The sequence below is a fragment of the Platalea leucorodia genome (genome assembly GCF_965183815.1).
Source record: "Platalea leucorodia genome assembly, chromosome: Z".
Classification (NCBI taxonomy): Eukaryota; Metazoa; Chordata; class Aves; order Pelecaniformes; family Threskiornithidae; genus Platalea; species Platalea leucorodia.
Window position 1 is genome coordinate 81542934 of NC_138858.1, and position 22249 is coordinate 81565182.

Here is a 22249-nt window from a genome sequence, read left to right on the forward strand (position 1 = left end):
GAAGTTGTAAAAGGCTTTCTAAACTGGACAACTGAAATCAGATTAAACATCCAAGTCTCTGTAATTGTTAGAACATTGCCTGCAAGAAATCCCACTCTATTTACAAGAAATATTTACAGTGCAAGATGCTCACTCAATATGTGCATGTAGGAGGAGAAATAAAGTAGCAAAATCTGTTCTACCAGTAAAATTAATGAAGGCATTTCCACGGGAAAAAGAAATGGTGTTTTAAAGAGTACTTTCTAAAGCTTATGAAAATACTTTTTTCTTTTTCTTTAGCCAAATGGTTTTGGTCACAGGTGAATGAACTAGATCTTCGGATTTGTTTAGTTAATGTTGTGTATTTTCATGTTTATTTCTCACCTTCAGTGAAAGGCAGTTTGCAAACTCTTCCAGCTCAACCTATAGAGATTTGTTTGTTAGAGCTGAAAACTCTCAAAGTTGACCAGCTCCAGCACTTTTCACTGTTTAACTTTTTCAGTAGTCTGGCTAACGTAATTTGAAAGGACTTTCTGAATCTGTTCTCCAAAATTATAAGTTGACAGTGTTTTCACAACAAAAGAAATAAGTGTTCTCACTCCCTTCCTCCTCCCCTTCATTCCAGCAAATCCATAGTAGTGAGTGGCTCTGAGTACCATGGTAGCTTTAAGCTACTTTTTATGACCAACCTGAGAGCACATTTTAGGTGGTTAATGGGAACATTTCCTAGTTTGTCAATCAGAACCAGAGCCCTGCTCACTCAGCTTTGGAATTTAAATTTCCTCCACTTAAAGTCCTGCAGTGGTTTGGGACTTGGGAAAAGCATTTAGTGCCAAATTTCCACTCCACCAGACAAAATAAAACTGTGCTGGCAATTCACACACGGTTGTCTGGCAAGCAGGCTTTATTTCAAGGCACCAGTCCTGACCTCACTAGATTTAAAGACCAGCCAGAACGACAGAATGTGTACCTCAGTGCCACAGGAAAGGTGGAGTTGAACACACCAAGATTATATTTCATTACTCTTTTTTTTTTTTTCTCTCCAATATATACTATTCATTTTAGAAAGCTTTGAAAAAAGTCAAGCTGAAGCACTTTCTTAAGGATGGTGCTGAGTGTTCAAAATGCCATGGAAGGGAATGGACATAGCGAGTGTGCATTGCCTCTGGAAATGAAGCTCAAAGGAGGAGACAACTCCACCATGTCCTGGTCCCACGACACTGGTGTAGAAAAAATGTAGAGCTCAGAATATCTCACAAATGTCCCTGTGAGACTTTTCTAGACTAAGCGATCTTCAGCTGATGTATTACGCCTGTGCCAGTGTCAGGAGGGGATGTGACCAGAGGACAGTGCAGTGCACATCAGGGAGCTCCGGCAGGTGATAGAAGTTAGAGCAGCCTTCAGGGTGATCTAACCTAGGGTGAGGGAAATCAATCCTGAGACTCAATGAGCTGTAATTGGCTCCCTGACAGACATTTTTCTTGCCAGGTGGAAACAGTTCAGCAGACAATCTGAGCCCAGGAACTTCTTCCTGAAGAGAGCTAAAGTTGTCTGATGTTGGAAATAGAGCAGCTGAGGGTGTTTCCTTTTTAAACTAGATTGGTAGCTCAGTAAGTCAGCATTGCTTCTCATTCAGACTAGATTAAAAGTGAGTGGTGTACCTCTGTAGATCATACCCTTTTTTGCCCACTACATGTACTTTTTCAATGTACAGATGCATATTCTGCATGCCGCTTGGTGACATTTGAACATCACTTCTTAAAATACAGAAATATCCCAAAAACACTTTTTTCAAAGGGTGACTGCTGGCTACAATAGATCTTGATGCTAGTCTTATCCTGGGGGAGCCATCAGTCTTTCCATTGTCATCCCTCTGTGAAAAGCCCTTATGAGAGCACTTGGTGATCAGATAAATGAGCCCAGAGCTCAGATCCTCCCAGTTTTGCTGCCTGAAGCATTGGTTTGCAAGCTGCGTGTTTGGCAAAAGAGGAGAGGAGGGTTGTTTGACACCCTGTCTCACACTGGGCTGTTGGAACCAACTGCAGAGAATAGTGAGGTGTATGAAAGTCTACGGCTGTTGTTGCATTATCTGGCCATCTATATTTGTGGTGAGGAGTACTTTACTGCATAAATAGTTACATGGGAAACAACAAAATGCTAGAGACTTCCAATTTGAACCTCAATTTCAAGAATAAGTGTCCTTTATGAGAACTGGATGAGCACCTGTTTAGATTTTCCTCTTCCTTCCTTGGCTGGCTAGAGTTTCCTTTTCTTTTCCTCTTTTTGCTATTCTAACTGGTGTCTACCTACTTTCAATGAATGGTGTTTGTGTTTTAAACTTAAGGTTTGGCTTTCTCTGCTGCAGGATCTCTGCAGGTGTACCTAGGCTAGCCTGTTTACCAAATGCAGCTGCATGCATGGACCTGTGTGCCAAAATGGCACGTATGTGTTTGTTACAGGACATGCTTCCTTGGAATAATACAACCAGCTGTTCTCTTCCAGGTTCTGAAAACAAAACAACTAGGTTTTTTAATCATCATGTCAGGAACAATGGTTTTTTATAACTCAAGTTCATTGTTCAAATGTCTGTGATTACTCTGGTCTCATTTGATTCATTTTGTTCCCAGGACCTGGTAGCTTGGGATGGAAGCATTTGAGAAGGGCTCAGTGCAAAGATACTTTCTGAAAACAGATGGTCTCTAACTGATGTCTTTCAGCTGACAAGGGACTATTTTGAATATTTACCAGAGAAATGGTTTCTCCTCAAGATGTGTGGGCTAATGGGCCTCAGGCATTTGTTCATTAGCTGAAGGCAGAAAGTCACAGATAAAATTCACAGCTGAGTAAGACTGTCATGTTCTAGTACCTGTGTTTCAGTCTTTATTTTCTTTAAGCCTCTTATGGAATTTCTTTAAAGACAAGGGACCTATTCTCAGCACCTTATTGCAGCTGTTGACAAAGCAGTACCTATCTATGTATTAAACCTACAGAGAACTTTTTTTTTAATGCAATGTTTAGAGATGTTGTTATACCATTGCAGTTACAGAGAACAGAAGCTGTGTAAGTAACTCCTTGCACACGTCACTGAAAAAGCCTGTAAATTGTCATAAATGTTAAGACTAGTTAGACAACTTTTAAAACACCATAAATGTTTCAGTCTTTCCATCATGTTCTAGAATAAGGTTACAGAAAGCTGTGATTACCTCCCTGGATAAGTATACAATGAACATGGAGTATTGTATTCAGTAAGTGCTTGCACCTACTCTCCTTACAGGTGATTGGGTCAGAAAATTTACAGTCACCTGCAGTGAGACTTTACTGGTTCAGTAAAGGCATTAAAAACTTACACCCATATGGAGCCCTTACCTTTGTGTCACCCTTTCAGCTTTGTTAATGTAGTAAGATACACACAATCAGGACAAAGCACTGCAGAGGTGAAACAGTCCTCACGTTTTTACTTGCCTGGATTGCATTTTCATCCTCTAGCCTCCTGACTCTCCCTTTCCCCATTCCATTCCTTTTTCCCCTTTTCTCATCAACCTCTCCTCTCAAAAGAAGAAAAAAACCACAAAAAAGTCCTCTCTTCCCCTTCTAAAAATTCTATGTATTTTGTAGCTGTCAGCCCTGTCTTTTTCTGTCTTTGTAGATTTGGGCTATAAACAGGTGCAGAAGTTGTTATTCAACTTTTTTTTTTGAAAACACCATACCATTTTGAATAGGAGAGAGGAGTTATATGTGCACTGCAGTGCATGCATTTCAACTAAGAGTACCTATGTCACCATTTGGCATCCTCTATCTTAAGAAGAGAAATTTTGTTATTTATGATTCATGCTCAGGCCATTATATCGCATTCTTTGAAGCCAGTCTTCTAGGTTTTGTGTTTTCAAGCCTTTTTGCCTCCCTCATGTGCCTTTCAGCAGATCTTCTCTCAAATCATGTACTTCTTCCCTAGCAGAGGGCAGGGAAGCTTTGATTAGAACAGCCTGGAAATGCTCTCTGGCCATGATTTTCTCAGCATGCAATGCTGCTCGTTATTATCTGACTTCTTTCCTGTGGGACAAAGGAGTCCCTGAACAAGATTAATAATAAAATCTTAAGTGCCTTCACAAAGGACATAGCACTGTTAGTCAGCATCGTGTGGTTAAACAAATGTTCTAGAAAGCCAAAGGCAGACTAAACTTTAAAATGGCCTAGATGCCAGAGATTAAAGCTGTATCTGCAGCCTGCACCTCATACAGAATACAAAGAGGGAAAAGATAAAAAACTAACAAGTTGATAGTATAGGTTACATTCCTTTTTCATAGCTGGGATTACTCAAGGCACAAGCAGTTTTCTACAGTTTAACTTCTTGAAAATAGAAGAGAGATAAGCTCTATTATGCTTTTGTATTTGGTACATTTATGTCTGTACTGATGACTTTTAGAAAATGATTTTGGTACCAGACTCCTAAGACAATGACTGCTGTGTTATTAGTGTTGCCAGGAATTGTCAGAGAAATTCTGGTAAGCCTCTGAAGTGATATGTTTCCACTTGTAAATTCATTTATGTACATGTAAAGTCTACTTTTTATCTTGGGACATTTAAAAACTTAAAAAAAAAAAAAAAAAAATTGAGACTTTAGTGCTTTAGGATGTGAATGGCCTCTTCCTGCTATCAGTAAAGAACCAGCCTTGTATTGTGAAAAAATTATTCCACAATTGTCTTTCAGGTGGTAGCTGCTCAAACCTAAGAAATATCATAGTTAAAGAATTTGCGGTCATATGCCGCCGGCACATTCTGTAATACTTGGCTTTCTGCACTAGTGCCAAAAGAGCCCCTTTGGCCAAAGCATGTTGTTGACTATTGACTATACTGACTTACTGAAAATAAGAAATCCAGTTTCATACCCAGAACATATCTATATCTCTTGAAAGGCCAGACAGTTAATTTCAGGCACAGTTTTGTTTAGGGATTGATAAAATTTGGTGGGAAGTGGCAAATTCCTGTTTGGTGGGTGGGGTGAAGAAGGCCATACTTTGTGTTTCTGTTCTTCAAGCATCCTGCAAATGAGGCCCTTCAGGGTCAGCCATCATGTACTTGGGTAGACGGAACTGGCTGTAGTCGGAACAAGCTATAATCTTGTGCTGAAGTGATGCCATTTCATCTGCCATAACTCAAAACAGTCTCAGTTTTCCCTGTTGTTTCTCCCATTCCTTCCTAAACCCCTCTCTTCTCAGTTACAAGTTCTTTTCATTTTCAAGCACAGCTCAGGCACATTCAGGCATTGTATTTGTTATGCTGATCTTATTAATACTGATTTTTGTCTACAATTCGTTCCCTCAGTGTTGGTGCAGAAGCAAACTTGGAACCGGAACTTTGTTGTTTCTTGCCATCTATTCTGTTTACAGCTGCCTAACCTTGACAAAACAATTAACGTCAAATCCACAGGTTGTTACTGTTCCAAGGCTCATGTTTATTTCTCTTTAGATGAAAGGATATACTGGCTGGTGTGAACTTCTGTCTACTATGCATTCTTATCAGTACCATCCCTCATACAAGCACAGACAATGTGCATTTCATTACTTTGTATTTCAGCTTTCCAGCCTTCCTTAGAAACTGATGCCTAAAGTTTATTAAATTAGACTGTGTCAGGGAAGATGGGTTTTGGAGGAGGATTTGGAGGGGTAAGTTTAGAAAGATAATATTGCAGCTTTGCACTGTGCAAGCACTTTCCTTGATATTATTTTCAGTTATCAGTTTCTTCCAAACCAAGGTAATTCAGTACAGTCACTCAAAGAACTATTTGTCCCTGCAAGTAAAAATTCCCATCCCCATATACAGAGTCAGAAAACTCAGATGAAATGTAGACTAACTGCAGTCCAAGATCCAGACATTTCATTCATCCAGAGTTATGGACTGAAGATGTCTTCCTGAGATTGTCCGGATACAGCACAATTTGATCAGTGGAAGCTCACAAAGTTGCCGGTTGCAATTATACTCTGTAAATAAGTAATATTCTTGCAGCTTGTACTGAAACTGGGTAAACAGAACTACCTGAAAATGTAATGAGGTCTCAAGGATGAGTGTTGATTGTTTGTACTGCTTGATGGGTGGATATCTTCTTGAACCTTTGCCCTGCAGAAAATCCATCTGCTTGCATGAAATATCCCTGTGTTTCACGCCCATTGACGGAGATGTGATTTATTTGTTTGTCACAGACACAGAGACCTGTGATTATGGCTGGCACAAGTTCCAAGGACAGTGCTACAAATACTTTGCCCACCGGCGTACATGGGACACAGCTGAAAGGGAATGCCGTCTCCAGGGAGCACACTTGACAAGCATCTTGTCTCATGAGGAGCAGATCTTTGTGAACCGTATGTACTGTTAGGATTCCTCTAAACAAGAGTGGTCACTGAGGGTTTAGAGCTAGTGAAATATCCTCCTGATCACTCAGCTTTTACATCTCCATCTTAAAACATACTTTTAAAATGTTTACAAGGCACACTTTGTGTTCTTCATGTTTACTTTTGCAGTCAGTGCAGGTTCCCTATCATTATTAAGTTGTTTTTTCTTACACAGAAAATACTTTGTTTTAGAGGAAGAGAACACAAACTGTTGTTTTGGCATTGGAAATTGAGGAAACATTTTTTTCTGGAGGTTTTAGTTTTTTTGTGCACCTGACATCAATGACCATGCCACCATATATTGTATTAGGTAGGCATAAAGAAATGGTTCCTGTACGTTGTGTTGCACAATCTAGACAACACTGGTCATAGCCTAACCACAACTTGAAAAACGTAGATTAAAATATGTGCTTTTATTATTTTAATCTTTTGGGTTTTTTTTTCTTCCCCTTATACTCACTCAGGTGGGAAATTAATCTGTTTTCTTGAGGAGATGCCATCAGGAGGGAAGAGACAGGATTGTTTAAAACTGTTACATGAGAATCTTCATTTTTATAGACATCCCAAATTAAAATTGAAAAGCTGAAAACCAGCCTGTGAATAGTTGTTTGCATAATGAGTAGAAGAATCTGCAGAACAGGATGTCTGATTCATTCTGCGCGAATTCTTTTTATTTTCTTTGGTGAAATCTCTTCCATTTATGGGAAGGTTAATAAAAATATCCATCTGGTTCCTTAGGTATTGGGCATGACTACCAGTGGATTGGCCTCAATGACAAGATGTTTGAGCGTGATTTCCGCTGGACTGATGGTAGCCCGCTGGTAAGATGCCTTTAAAATGAAATAACTCATTCATTTCTTTTTGTGGTGGCTTATCAAATTCCCACCAGCAATGACGGAAGCTGCATGGAAAAATGCAGTCACTAAATATGCACCCAAGCAAACAGCCAGCAAACTCTTTTTTCAGGATAGCTAATATTTTGCGGTATAGTTCTAAAATCTTATTCTTAGTTATTATTGTATGTGTGGGAGCTCTCAAAGCTTCCAAAGAGAAAAACTCAAAAAATCTGAGACTGTAACTTCAGTGTCTCTGCTGGAGCTGATTTGTGCTTTTCTGGTCTTACACAAGGACACACGTGTGGCAATTCTCCTTTCTGTATATGGAGCAGAATGCATTTTTCGGATGAAGATATGGCATTCAAGCTCTTGCGTTTGCTGGGTCTGTGAGAGTGCACAAAAGAGCCTCTCAAGTATTACTGGAGATTGTTCTAATCTGTATGGCAGCTTTATAGCTAGGATGGAGAAGCAGCCATCCTTAGGTGGTTCAGGACGCCTGTAACCAATAATCTGTCCATAAAATTTTAAGATGCTATTGATACCTCTTTGCCTTAAAACAAGAAGGAAAATCAACAGAAGGAGAGAGAGAACACTGGCTACCCACCTTTAACTAACCTATATCAAAGAGCTGATGGATACAGGAAAGAGCTCTTTCCAATTCAAAACAGTCTCTTTTGTAGAAGGGACAGGTGATTTATTGCTGTTTAACAGCCATTGAAGAACATTACATAAAAATAAACGCAAACTGGTTATGTTTATTATTTTCCTTTCCAGTTGCAAATTCTTAAAGCAGAAAGCATCTGGACACACATGTGCACATGCTAACACATGCACACAATGATCATTGCTGGATACCACGTGGCTGCAACTTACACAGAAAGACACCTGGGATAAAGCAAGCTTTGTTTATTGCCATTTCATGTAGATAACCAGAGGTTTAAAGTTCTCTAAAATGAGTTGCAAATAAGCCATTTCTTGGGGAAGCTATCATGTGTGGCAGGTGACAGCACAGCTGGGAGGAAAAAGATGATGAAACTTTTTGTTGCCTGACTGATTGCTCAGTGCATCTGTGGTGGTACCAATGCACCCATTTGTGCTTGGAGCCACAAAGTCTTTGCAGGTTGTAAGCAGAAGAGTTTCATTTCTTTGTTTTCTCTTGCCTATCCTCATGTATTTTTGGGAGCACAAGGTGGGCCATGGGCTTGAACTCTACTCATTCTGGATGAGTTCATTCTCTGTCTCCTGATGTGGCTTCTTGCACCTCACTGAGAGTAGCAGGCACCCTCTGAGGGTGGTTTACGTTTGGTTGGAGCTCAGGGGTGGTCCAGGCTGTCTGCAGTGGTTGGTCAAGGAGCCTACACTTCACTAAGGGGTCTAAAGTTAGGTGAGATAAATTTGGGCATAAATGTAGTGCCTGAAGGGGCAGCCCATCTTACACTGGGAAGTGTAAAACAAGATACATGCGCATATATTCCAAAGAAAAATTTGGGGTGTCACTGAACGATGAATTCAAGGAAATTAAAATTAGGGCTGAGATTCTGTTTTTTTTAATTCAGGCTAATGGGCAAATGTGGTATTACATTTTTACTTTAATTTTCAATTCTAAGAAAGGAGGACACTCTAGGAACAGAATAAGACCATCAGTCCAACAGATTTCTCTTTTGATTGATCTTTTTGCCACTTTATTTTTCTTTTCTTTTTAACAACTTCCCTCTGTCTCTTCCTTTGGAAACAATTTAGGTGTCTCTTGAAATCATTTATGTTCATTGCTTCAATAGCTTTCCCTTATAACTTATTCCATATGGTTTCTGGGTACCATGGTTCTGAGCAGCTTCCTCATTTGCCCCTTTTCCCTAGTTTTTAACTTAGTTTTCATACTTTCTAACCACTCTTCTGGTTACAGCAATTTATTACTTCTCTAGTAATTAACAGGAACAATAACATAATTAAACATATGCATCAAATGTATTTCCCTGATGATGCCTTAAAGTTCCAATGAATTTGAATACTGTGTACGTCAAAAAATTACATCATTTATGTATTTGCAGGTGAACAGTAAGTAGTCATGATGGCATTAAATGCGTTAATATAATTTGTGGTCATAAAAATAAGCATTTTTATGGTTATCAACACTCAGGTTCTAACTTTAATTTCTGAGATTAGAGGTAGCTCTTGTGTGTAGCCAAAATCTAAATAGCCTTCTTGTGTTTTACATATCAGGGTGCATCTGTAATTCAGCTGTTTCTAACTTTGTTGCCCAGATCCATGCTTTCTCCAAAATAATATTATCTATCTACAGTTCTACAAAGGAAAATGTCAAGTCTGCTGAGGATTCCCCTGATATGAGTTTTCTTGGAGATGCTATCAGAAGTCACTCCAGCTCTCAGCTAGGCTATGTATCTACAAGTGATGTACATTCATCTTTTTTTTTTTTATGATGTACATTTATCTTGATCTTTGAATTTTTTTTCAATAACAGCTTGGTGTAATCTGAAAATCATGTTTACACGATTTTATTAGGTTTTGGATTAAAAAAAAGAGTTCTGATGCTTGGTAGACTTAAAAGAAAAAGCAAATGAACAACAACAGCAACAGCAAGGCATGTTGTGGATGGAATTGTTGGCCCAGTGCTGCAGTTGACCCAGTACTGCCCAGATGAAATAGCCGTGATACATTTTAGTGATTTCTCTTTCCCATGAGATTTCTTTCTGAACCAAAAGAAAACCCCTAGAACTGGGAATCATTGGACCACAGGCTCTACCATTGGAGATTATGGAACAAGGTTTGGATTACTTTGGTACTAATTTTCCATGGACATAAGGAAACCCACAACTTAAATATTCAGTATGTTGAAAAGAACTCTTTTTCCAGGTGTTGGCATGTATTTTATTAGCAATTTCTGGAAAAGGGATCAAATACCTTTTTTTTTTCTTTGCACCTAAAAGATTTTTCAACCAATGAGTTCAATGGAAGGAAATCAGTCATTTTTTGACATTTTCAGCTCATGCCAAAAGCTAAGTGCCAGCCACCATTAAACATGATAGTTGAACAAAGCACATTTATGAGTTCCTTAGTGAAAACCAACAAATGTACTTCCAAGTGCACCGCACATTATTTCTAACTACAGTGAGCTATTGAATACACATGCCCACCTTAGCTATTTTTTGTGGACTTCGTAGTCATGTGTAGCCCTGGCATATAAATCTTGTGCTGCCTCACTTCCATTGGCTCCCAAAATACAGGGGGGGGCTTTTTTTGAGCACAGTTCTTGTCAATTCATGTGAGATGAGAGTGATAAACTCACCTTTGTCATTGGTCTGGTAATGTGAGAAAGCTTAAATTCTCAGATGAGGTTGCGGAAATTTCCCTTACCTCATGAATCCGTGGATGGTAGTTTCGCCAGTCAAACAAGCAAGGGCCATTCAGTTTTCTGTGCAGTGTCCAGATGAGATCAGTTCATGCCCCTTCAGTGGGATGGAAGGTTGGTTGGTTTGTTAAGGCATGTGGGACAATGTAACCAAGATTTTTAAAAAGTGAGCATATAGAATTAAGGTTCTTACTGGAAAACCTACACTGAACCTAGAGTACCCTTGACAGGCGCACAGCCTTACTGAAAACAAGGGCAATTATTTAGGTGCCTGGTGGTGGACTAACTATAGTCAGCCACCTTCAATATCTTGGCATTCTTTTTTTTAACCCAATTCAACAAAAACAGCAGCGATCAAAAAAACCCCTCTATTCCTGTGCATGTTTTTCATGTATCAACTGGAATTTATATTTAACTTGCAAAAATAATGCCAGTAAGCAAGCCTTGGAATAAATGAAGAGTGATCTTGTAAATACACGCTCTGATTCTCAGAGTTCCTCAAGGAAAATGTTGGTGTCTTGAATAATGAAGCAAGTACAATCAGATTCTGTGGGAAAGCAAGGAACAGTATTTTAAAATTTTGGTCCACATGACATTTGTCCGTGTCTGTATTGAGTCTACCTGTTTTCCATAACAAGAACTTTTAAGTCAAGGAAAATTATCCTAACAAAATAGAAATGGGCACCCTTGTAAATCAAAGTATTGTAGGCTCTGTTCCTGCAAAGAGAATTTGAGGAGGCTTTTTGATCTATCTCACTGAAGTGTTCGATGCATAGTTATCTGTGTGCTTTTAGGGGATTTTGGCAGGTTTATTTCTTAATTGTAAAACGTTTTTTAATTTAAAACTGCTCAGCAGTTTCTTGCCTTTCAGACAAAATAGCATAATCTTACGCAATGGATTGGGTTGTGTAGATAAAGTCTCACTATCTCCTGGTAAAAGATGCCTCTTCAGCATGCTGTACCCACTACATCCCAAACACAGACTGGGCTTGACAAGTGCAAAAGAACATGAATAAAGTAGTTGGGTCATACCTCTCATGCCCTAAAGTTTAGTTTTCAGTCCAGGTGCTACTTTTCCATAAACAAATTACTTTCCAGGTAACATTTCATTATACTGAATTTTATTGGCAAGGCCAATTTCCTTATATTTGTCTTTTTTGCAATTTCTTTAAAAACCAAATTGGGAGCTTCTTGGCAAAGGTCAGAGAACATCTTCAAAGGAGTTGCTTGGATAAGCTGAGGCTACCTTGCCCAATATGCAGAACAAAATAAGCTATAATTATACTAAACTGTGGGATCCATTGCTGGCCACCTGTATGAATCTAATTTGTCTGATCTTCTGTACTGTATCCGTATAGCAGGAAGTAATCTTTTCTCATCTCCAGTGTGTTCCTGCTCTCTCTCTTTTTTTTCTTTTCTTTTTTCTGTTTTTGAAAGAAAGACTTTTTCAGTGTTTCTGGTGGTTGGGAGAGGTGGATTTGTGTTCTGGAGCTGATAGGCCATATGAAAAACACTTTGGCAGCAGCAACCATTCCCTTTCTGTATCAAGGGAAAAGAGTTGATTCCAGCTGTGCTAGTACAACATAAAAAGTGAATACTCTTTCAGGAAACCTGGATCCTCACTTGTGGTGCAAGTTCAGTGAGAGCTGGAGATTAGGGGCCACTGCCACAAGCAAGGGCTTGGAATACCAGCAACATCTGAGATCGCGTGGACCACTAGGAAGGGAATTTGTAAGCTGCAAACTTTGGCTTATCTGCCTAGTCCCTAACTTCAGATAATTTGTCTCAAAGGTGAAGGTAGTGAAAGCAGGTACCAAAGTGTGTTCAGAGAACTCACAGCACCCCAACATTTTTAGAGCTGCATTATTCATTACTTCCTGAAAATCAAGCCAATTTCTGTTCAAGACATTTCAGGTATGATTACATTGACAGATGCAAAAGGCAGAAGAAAATAATACAGTATTTTAAAGAGCATGTTTTGTTAGCTCTGCTTTTCTTCTATTGCAGTGTAGTTATAAGGCTGTTCTGTTGGCATTTGGTGTGGGAAAGTGTTAGTTTTCCTCTGATTTACATTCTACACAGGAATGAAAATGGCTATATGTAAGACTTTGTTTACATTTAAAAAATTCCAGAATCAAAATTATTCTTGCACTTTTCTGTAGACTTTTCTCCCAACATTTCTGTGATAGTGAACAACTCTTTGTGGATGAATCATGGACAGTCTTCATCCCACAATTATCATAAAAATCTCTAAGCAATAAAAACAAATACACTTGGAATAATCAGAGTGATACAGGGGAAGAAAGCAAGGCCTAAATACACAACTGTGTGAAAAGAATTTGTCCATGCCTACGTGGATCTTTGTATACTTTAAACCTGATGTGATACAAACTACAAAAAAACAAAACTTACATTATCAGTGGAGACATTTAATAATTGGCTTGATCAAAGGAAGAGTGAACACAATGTGACATTTGAAAATATCTTAGGGAAATTGAATTTAAATAATTCACTTAGTTCTGTGAACAGTAACTTTTACAGCTGTAAAGCACACCCATCCAAATAGAAAAAATCTGGTGTTGCTTTTGGCAGCTTCTCCATTGTATTTGGATTGCTGGCATTTCACTGTTAAGGACCCTTGTGAGCAGGCACAGCGGTAAAGGAGTCCTTTGGAGCTATTCATGTTATGGATTAAGCGCATATAGCTACTTGGGGTTGTGCCTTGGGCCTCCGTCTCACAAGGGGAGTTATTCATATCCTTTGGAAAATGCTGTTGATAATTAGTGCTTTGTAGGGCGGTGAGCTCACTCCCATTACATAAGATTAGTGCTGTAATAAGGAGCTGGCTAGTGTCTGTGGCCAGATTGTCTGTCACTTGGAGAATGCTGCCAGCTAGGAAAGTAATGGGGCATATTGCCACTTTTAAAACTGTCCAGAGACTCTACGTTAGTTTTTCTTCCCTTCAGCGTAGGAGCGTTTATGCTTTGTGTTTTGCAATGCTGGACCTCAGGTTGTCAGTGTTAGGTAGCTACATTAAAAAAAACAAATGCAAAACAAAACAGAAGTTTAATTCTGGCAAAAACAAAGCCCTCTTTTTTCCTTCCTTTATTGGTCAGTGAATCAGAATGCTTTAACTTGCGCAAATCTGTAACTGCACCCCTCTCAGAAAGAGTAACTTTATTGAACACAAAGACGTTCAAAAGGCATGGAGTATTGTAGGGAAGGAGCCTGCCTCTGAGGGTTAAATAAAGCAAACAAACTAAAAAGTACTGTAGTCAGCTGCAAACAAAAAGCTCATTGTGCCCATGTCCCACAGGATCCTTGGAGAAGGAGATTTTAAATCTACCAAATGTTTTGGTTTTGTGCTGCAGTCAGTCATTACTGCCTCTTTTTAAGATGCTCATTTGACCTGCATTTAAATGGAGGAGAACTATATAATGTTATTAATGACAGGTATATTTTTAGTTCAGTATGTCATAGGCAGTAAGGAGGGCCTCTTAGACAAAGTGGTTTTTTGTCTCATTTTTACCCGGGGGGTCAGCAGTTACTTCAGAGCCTCGTTATAGTTGGCTCTGGGCTTAAACTCTTGGACAGCTTCAAACCTGCAGTAATTGTTGACATAAATGACAAAGTGCAGGATTTTCCTTTTTTCAGTGGCTCTCCTGGTAGTTTTGCACAAAAAGAATAAGTCACACCCCATGCAATTTGCATCGTGTTGATAATATACAATTATGTTAGTGTGACTCCCAAAGAACTTGTATTATACCAACCAGCATTTAACACCCTACCATACTTTTCTTCCACAGTAAAACACCTGCCCATTAGCAAGAGAATTTCACCAGCTCTTTGCCGCTCGTTTTTCAGTCTCTGTACTAAGGTGACTTCTGAAAGCCCAGCACACACAGTACACCCACAAAATTGAACTATACAGTGTGTGAACCATGATGAAAGTTATTACTCTACGAAGAGTTGGTACAGAGCAGATAAAAGTCAATGGAGTTGTGTCCACTGGCTTCAATTAGCTTTTAAAGAGTTAATAAAAGAGATCTCTTTTCTGAACAATAATTATCTGGGAACTACTCAGTTAGTATCATGACTCAGTACTGAGTAGACATTGCCATCTAGTGGGAGCTTCTTGCCATACTTAGTGGTTTCTGCTTCTCATGGAAAAGTTGTCATACTATGATATTGTTTAAAAAAAAAGTCAAAGAGCTAGTCATCTGCTCCACCACATGATCAACTCCCCTCAAAAGATAGGACTGACAGTGCTTTTATGTTTCAGCTTTATCAGCTACCCTTTTTCACTTGTTTCATCTGTATTCCTTAGATTTCTTTCCCAAATTATTTTTTGCATAGATCTTACTGCTTATTCAATCTCCAATCAGTGCTTGTGGATATTCATGGATATACATGTGAGTGTATGTTATTCAGAGTCCTCTTCTTGCAAGCTGTTGCATAGGAAATCAAAGAGTTTTTCAGTGCATCTCACTGCTCTGTTACCAAAAAACCCTTTCAAGTGAAATCTTTTGCAAAGCTCCTTCTGGGAGTTTGTTTTGCTCACAGTGTGATTCTGTAATGGGCAGTGTTGAGTGCCTGCCTGATCCAAATCCTACCTGTTTCCCAAATCCCATGCAAATAAAGCCCAGATTAAGGGCTTGAGGGAAGCCATTCAACTATGATCTAAAAAAATATCAGGATCATGACCTGTGATTTTTGTGTGTACTTGTAGATAAGTTTAAATATAGCAGTTGTCTTCAAATTGACTACAGTTTCTCCCAGCAAAGATTTACCAACACACTTAGCTCGGTCCCTCCTTCAGCAAGTTATTTTAGCATGTGTCTGAACGGTGCATGTGATCTACCCTATAGAGTTTAGGGCACCACCTATGCCTTTAAAGCAAAGTATATGCTTAAGCACTCACTGAATGGAGTTTCTAATCTCATGAGTGCTTTTGGTGAGTTCTGTCAGACTGCTCTCATTCATAAAATTAAACAGAAAAATCCTTTGCAGGACTAGGGTGAAATTAAGTGAAACAGAGCATATGCTGTAAGGTAGTTTCTTGTCTTTCCCAATGTATAAATGCATTTGAATACTAGGTGAACTTAATGGAATTATTTCAGACATTGCCAAATCTTCACAGTAATCTGTTTGATTTTTTTTCTGTTGAAAGGAAATGCAATCCCTTTCAAATTTCCCGTGTGTGTCTCATGTAACAGAATCAGTGCTGTATAACACCATGAGCCACAAACAAGAGTTTTCTGAACTGATCCATGTACTCATTGTAACCTTGTGCTGATCTTGTTGTAGTTCAGCCAACCTATAAAACTGGGTAATTGCCAGGATGTACTGAAAGTGAAATGTAATTTTTAGTTAAGCTATCCAATTATAACAGAACCTCCACAGCAAGGGACTTGTTCAGGGGCTTTCGTGATAAAGATTTCTAAGAAGTTGTCTGCTATTGTGAAAAAAGCGTATTCCTATTCTTAGCAGAGTTAGGGGGCGGGGGGAAGGACAATAGCCCGTAAGCTTTGCAGTGGTAGTCTCAGCTTGTTTAGTGATAAATACCAGGGAGGAAATGTTGCTTCACTTTAAAATGAGATGGAACAGAGAGCATCCAGTCAGCCAGTTCCTACATCTTTCGTTGTTTTTTTTTTATTCACCTCATTAGTCTTGCATTAAGAAACAATCAGATAGGGAAGCAGCCAGAATGAAAGAAAATAAAAATCACATTGGAAATTACAAATGCCAAAAAGTGCCAAGAGATATTTGTACTTTAAGCTTATTTAAACATGCTGAAAACACGCTGAAAACACGCTTCCTTTTCCCAGAAGGAAAAGTATTAACCCTGTAAATCTAAATAGATGTATTTCAAGTAAATTATTTCCTAGCTTTAGTTATGTACTAAAGATTATTGGCCTTTACACAATAAGGAGGTCAAGCAGTAAATTTTTTTTGCATCAGTAGTTTACGTTGTTGTGCTTCATTAAACAAAGTGCTTGTTGACTATTTTGGAATGTAAAATCCAAGTGATTGATCTCAGCCACTTGGTGTGCCTTTTGGAGATAAAGGAATGGCTGAAATTTCCAAATGAGTGTCACAAAGCTGAGATACTGCTTACTTGTAGATTCACCTTGGCAGTGCAAACATCTGAAAAATCTGAGTGGATTACTCATTAATAAGGAAATGAGTCCTTCAAATAAGGCTGATTATCTGAAAATTTAAATAACAAATCTCCCACAAGGTAGGATCTTGTTCATGAAGGGAAGGCTATGTTCATTCACTTTAATTAGCAGCCATCTGAATGAGAAAAAGTAGTGACTAGCTAATAAAGTTAGCTGCTTTATAGCTCTTGCTATGGTCCTGGCTATCTTAGATTTAATTTATGTGAAAAGTCAGCCTATCACCCAACTGGCAGATTATGGCTGTGAGTTAATTCAATGCCATATAAGGAAATCCTCCCCAAAAATGTGGAACTTAATAAAATGTCTTCAAGGGCTCTTGTAACCGTCACATCCAAGCTCCTCCTGTGAGGCAAGAGAATACATTGTCACTGTTTTACAGACTGGGAATCAGCCAGCCAAGTGCGTTGTCCAATGCCACGTAGTAAGCCTGAAGAACTGAACCCCATCTGAGCTGCAGCTCTAACCCATGGTCCATTTACCCTCTTTCTGCAGGAAAATTTTCAGTGCTCTTTAGCAGAGAAAGTTAGAACAAGTAAATCCAATGTGTCAGTGCAGGCTTTGGTTTCAGCAAAAAAACTGTACAAGAAAGATTAATTAATTATTATGGTATAATTAATGGCATAAAGAGCATAACAGGAGCTCCAGTTCTCAGCCTGAAATGATGGCAAGACAGACTAGTGGTGTGGCTTCCAAAGGACCAAATGAACGTACAGGGACCAAAATCCTGTCCCCAAGGCTAGGTCCTGCAGTTACCTGATCACACAGAAACCTCAGTTTTCTGATAAAAAACCCCAAGTGTCTTGCCATCATGGATGTTGAGAGCATTGCAGGGTGGCTGGTGCAGTGGTGTCTGCCTGAGCCTAAGGTGTGTGCTTCCAGCCTTCATCCCCCTGCATTGCTTTGAACTTCCCTCTCCACAGCCACCTCAGCAAAGCATGCTTCATAGCTGGAGGAGAAAGGTATAGTGGGACAAACCTCCTTCGAAGTATATTTTGAGTCATGTACATAATTAAGATTGTATGTCCTAAAATGTACAGTCTGGAGGTGCTTTGCATTTTAGTCCAGGGGAAAACTTAACATGTTTTGCGTTAATGTTGCTTAAAAAACAGGGTAGTAATAGTTTTTAGGTCCCTCTGTACGATCACACAGTGCAAATATTTCTGCTGAGGACTAAAAGGGTCATAGCCGGTTTTCTTCCATGTATTAACTTAGCATTTGAATCTATCTAGGTTTTCAGAAACATAAGTCGTATCTTATGAATGATGCAGCTAAGAGTATTGCTAAAGGTGTTGATTGAAGCTTGGTTGTTGGCAAAAGGATGTCTTGAGCTTTATCAATTCAAACACAGTGCTCCTTAGTGTGGTTTCATTGGTCTGCTGAGACAATAACGGTTTACATGAAGATATAACCTAGCAGCAGGGTGGCTGGAACGATGCCAGCAGTTTTTGGCTCATCTGTGAATACGGCTGATCTTTTTTGGATATGATCTTAAAAACTAAAAAAAACCTATATGGTACATGTTACCAACGAATGAAGTTTGGTTTTTTGTTTTGTTTTGGGTTTTTTTTGTACAATATACTTTTCTAAAAGACTGTAATGCATTGAAATACAAGGACACAGGCAATACAATGACATAGCCACTTCAAAAAGGACATCTTGGTCGGGATATTTTGAGCAGTGTTTCCCAACAAAATAATTATGATCAGAGTATCTTAGGCACTTACTGCACTTATTGCAAGGGCAGGGGAGTCTACACTTAGCATACTTGGTATGAGAGATTGTAAGGGATACCTTTGAAAACAAACAGCACAAATCAGTACATAACTTATGGGATTTGGTTCTTTCCCATTAATTTTTTGCTGATGTAGGTTTACTGGAGATAGTGCAGTCACCCCCGATTTACACTAGTGTAAGTTAAAACCCGAATCATGTTCATGGTCATGCAAAAATGTAATCTGTAAGAGGAAAGCAAAAATATTAGTTTATTTGTCTAGCAACTTATTCCACTCAAACTGTGAGAATCTTTTTGTATCATTATCCCATTATCAGTGGCTAAATAAGGCATTGAAAAACTACAGAAGAGCTGGGTGGAGACCTAAGAAAGCAATTCAGCAGTCTGGAACTTCCTCTGCTAAGCAATTCTGGCATTAAACCCAAGCAAAATCAGAGTTATTCAGCCAAAATAAATCCATGCAATGATGATATCAGATGTGAGGTAACAGCAAGCCACACTGGAGGATATCAGACATTCCTGAATAAACCACAGGGCCTAGATATATTCCTTTGCCATTATGCTGCAGCCCTGCCAGCAAAGCAAACACAAATTTTGGAGTCATTATGGCAAGGCAAGTAAGAGCATGTGGAGTCTATGTGCTTAGGGTGGGAGCTGGCAAGCTGCTGAGCACCTTCGGCTTACATGCCCCCAATAGCCATTAAATATCCTTCATTCCCACACTCTGATCCCTATGGAAGCAAACAGCTCTCTAGTATCATTTCCACAAGAAACAGCTGCAAGGCTTGTTGAAGTCTTTCCTTTGCTGTCAGGACGTTATTGATCAAACTTTTCTACCACTAACCTGGATGTTTTCTTTAATTTTTCTATGTGTCCGTATGTCTGGGCATATTCCTGAAAGCAATTGGATTGCCTCAGCTAGAGAAGTTGCTGCCTATCTGTCCTGGTTTCAGCTGGGATAGAGTTAATTTTCTTCCTAGTAGCTGGTATAGTGCTGTGTTTTGGATTTAGGATAAGAATAATGTTGATAACACACTGATGTTTTAGTTGTTGCTAAGTAGGGCTTACACCAGTCAAGGACTTTTCAGCTTCACATGCTCTGCCCGGTGCACAAGAAGCTGGGAGGGAGCACAGCCAGGACAGCTGACCCAGGCTGGCCAAAGGGCTATTCCGTACCATATGATGTCATGCTCAGTATATAAACTGGGGGGAGTTGGCTGGGGAGCAACAATCACTGCTCAGGGATGAGCTGGGCATCAGTTGGTGGGTAGTGAGCAATTGCATTGTGCATCACTTGTTTTGTATGTTCTTTTATCAACATTAGTATTAGTATTAGTATTAGTATTAGTATTAGTATTATTTTATCTTCCTTTGCTGTCCTATTAAAATAACTTCATCTCAACCCATGGGTTTTACTTTTTTTTCCCCCGATTCTCTCCCCCATTCCACTGGGGAAGGGAGAGAGTGAGTGAGCAGCTGGTTTTTTACCATTCAGAGGTGAAAGTGAGAGGTGATCACTTCTTTCTGCTTACCCCACCTCTGCAACACATACAGACTTCCCTGCAGTGCGAGGGAAACGTACACCAATTTTCCTTCAATGCCTTGTGCTTTGTGGTGCTCCTGAAGGTGCATCACAGCCTGCCATGTAGAGAAGGTGGAGCAGGTATCTGGTGCAGCAGCATTGGCAAGCCTAAGCCTTCAGTGTGTGCATGCACTCAGCTATCCCTGGTTTAGCAGGCAGTAGCTTTCTATGTTGTAATAACATGACCTTTTTGGATCAGACTCCTGCATCCTTAACCAGCTCTGCTGTAAAAAGGTGCTAGACCTTTGGCTCAGTGGCCATTCCAAAATGCCCTTTTGGAAAAGAGGTCTTGGAGCACTCTGAGTTACATTAATACACACTATGCATGGGCATATTCCTTCCTCCCCATTTTCCTTCTCGCTGGCTCAGGAGATACGCACAGAGCTTGCATTTCTTTTTTGCACTAGGTGTTGCAGGAAGCCCCCCACATCGCAGATCCCATTTGACTCATACGTATGGTATTTGGCTACTGTGCTTGCAAAATTCTTACTCTGATTTAGAAGCTAATGTGAAATGCTGAATTCTGGACCTGAGTAAATGAGTTAGTGTGTATTGTAGTTTAGGACTATTAAACACTGAAATGTAGAGATGGAATTAAGTTAGTTCCACGTAAAAAGGGGGATGTTTTACTAGAGGTAATAAATTCAGTGCAGAACAAATTTATTTAGACCACGATTGTTCAATTGCTTGGATAATTAAAACCTGTGATGGGTAAGATGGCATGTGGTAGGAAAAAGTTAAGTATTTAACTCAGTTTTTTCATAGTTTGATTCATTGTAAGGTAAATACTACTTGTGTGGGGTACGTTAACTTTATTTCTAAAATGTGTTCACCCAGGCAGTGAGTAATGGTTATTTCATAAAGTTAAGAAAATAGAAAGCTAAATTTTTGTAACATTTATATGGGCCAGCCTTAGAAAGAAAGAAGTAAGCAGTGAGGAAACTATAAGCACTGTAGAAACTGTGTCATTTTGACCATACAAGGGGCTAGCTGCCTGGTTAATGTCTCACATTTATGTGAATTCCAGTTCTTTCAGATATCTAATTTTATCCTTCATTAAATTCTTCTTGGAGTGACACAACAGAAATTCCAAAGAAAATCACTAAGAATAGTTTCCCAAATCTTCTCTCGCTTTTCTTTATGTAATGTTATGCAAATCTCAAATTACTGTGCTTCATTTGGGATCAAGATGAAACTGGAAGTGGGATGAAGATTATCCCACCTCTGCTGACTGTAAGCTATATGTCCCCTAACGAGGACTACTGCGTAGATTTTCAATTGGTGTGCCACTCCCTTTGTTTCTATTTTTCCTGCTTATTGATTGAAAAAAACAACTAAATCCTCCCTAATTTTCACCCCAAAAATGACATCGTGCAATGATGAACTTACCCATGCTTGAAAGAGTGCATTCTACAGTGGAATAAATGTGGGTTTAGCCCATGCATGGAGCCGTGTACAGCCTGCCAGCAGCTAGCATCCACAGCTCTTGGTGGGGGCATATCTTTAGGTAGATAGAGCTGAAAGCTGCAGAGCTGTGTAGCTAAATAAGTGCAGACCCACATGTAGTCAGCTTGGATGCCCAAATCAATATGCCAGCTGTGTGTCCCAGGTGCAGGGCTAAGAACCGTTTTTTTTTTATGCTAAAGATATTTTTTAGCCATTTGAAGGTTCTTTCTTTTTTGTCACATACCAACAATCAGATTTCTACTTCTAAAACTAGTGTGCCAGTTTCTGGTTTTATTCATATTTATTCATAGATGTCTGGAGTTAGTTTTTCTACAGTAGGCAGAATTTGGATCATCCTTTCTAAAGCTGAAAGGCTGCTGTATATGCTGAATCTGCCACCTAGGCCTTTTTAATGGAAATACCAATCTGCAATGATCTGCGGGTACATTCTGACACCTTTACTTATTTTACACCTAATTCTGCACGTCATCCCGTTGAATTACTTCATTAAATGAGGTCAGAGAATAAATAATTTGAGTCTGAGAAGTTAGCCTGTAATTTGCCATTTAGTAGATGTGCACTAACGAGGGTAATAGGCTATTTACTGCATTTTCTGGCATTCCCCTTCATGTCTGTCTATGTAGGAAAGGGTGTGTTTCAACACACTTAGGATCAGATTTTGCTTGCACTGAATTGTCACCTTGTTTTGTTCACCTGACATTAGTTTACAATAAGTGAG

At 39.2% G+C, this 22249-nt stretch overlaps 1 protein-coding gene across 2 annotated transcripts in view; it reads left to right on the forward strand.

Annotated features, from left to right (window-relative positions):
* The window catches only part of VCAN (versican), a 112611-nt gene that overhangs the window by 88081 nt on the left and 2281 nt on the right, over positions 1-22249 (forward strand). For both annotated transcript variants that reach the window (XM_082337140.1, XM_082337141.1), the window contains exons 11-12: positions 6177-6335; positions 7104-7186. In XM_082337140.1, coding sequence (XP_082193266.1) covers positions 6177-6335; positions 7104-7186 — 242 coding nt within the window. The remainder of the gene's footprint in view (positions 1-6176; positions 6336-7103; positions 7187-22249) is intronic.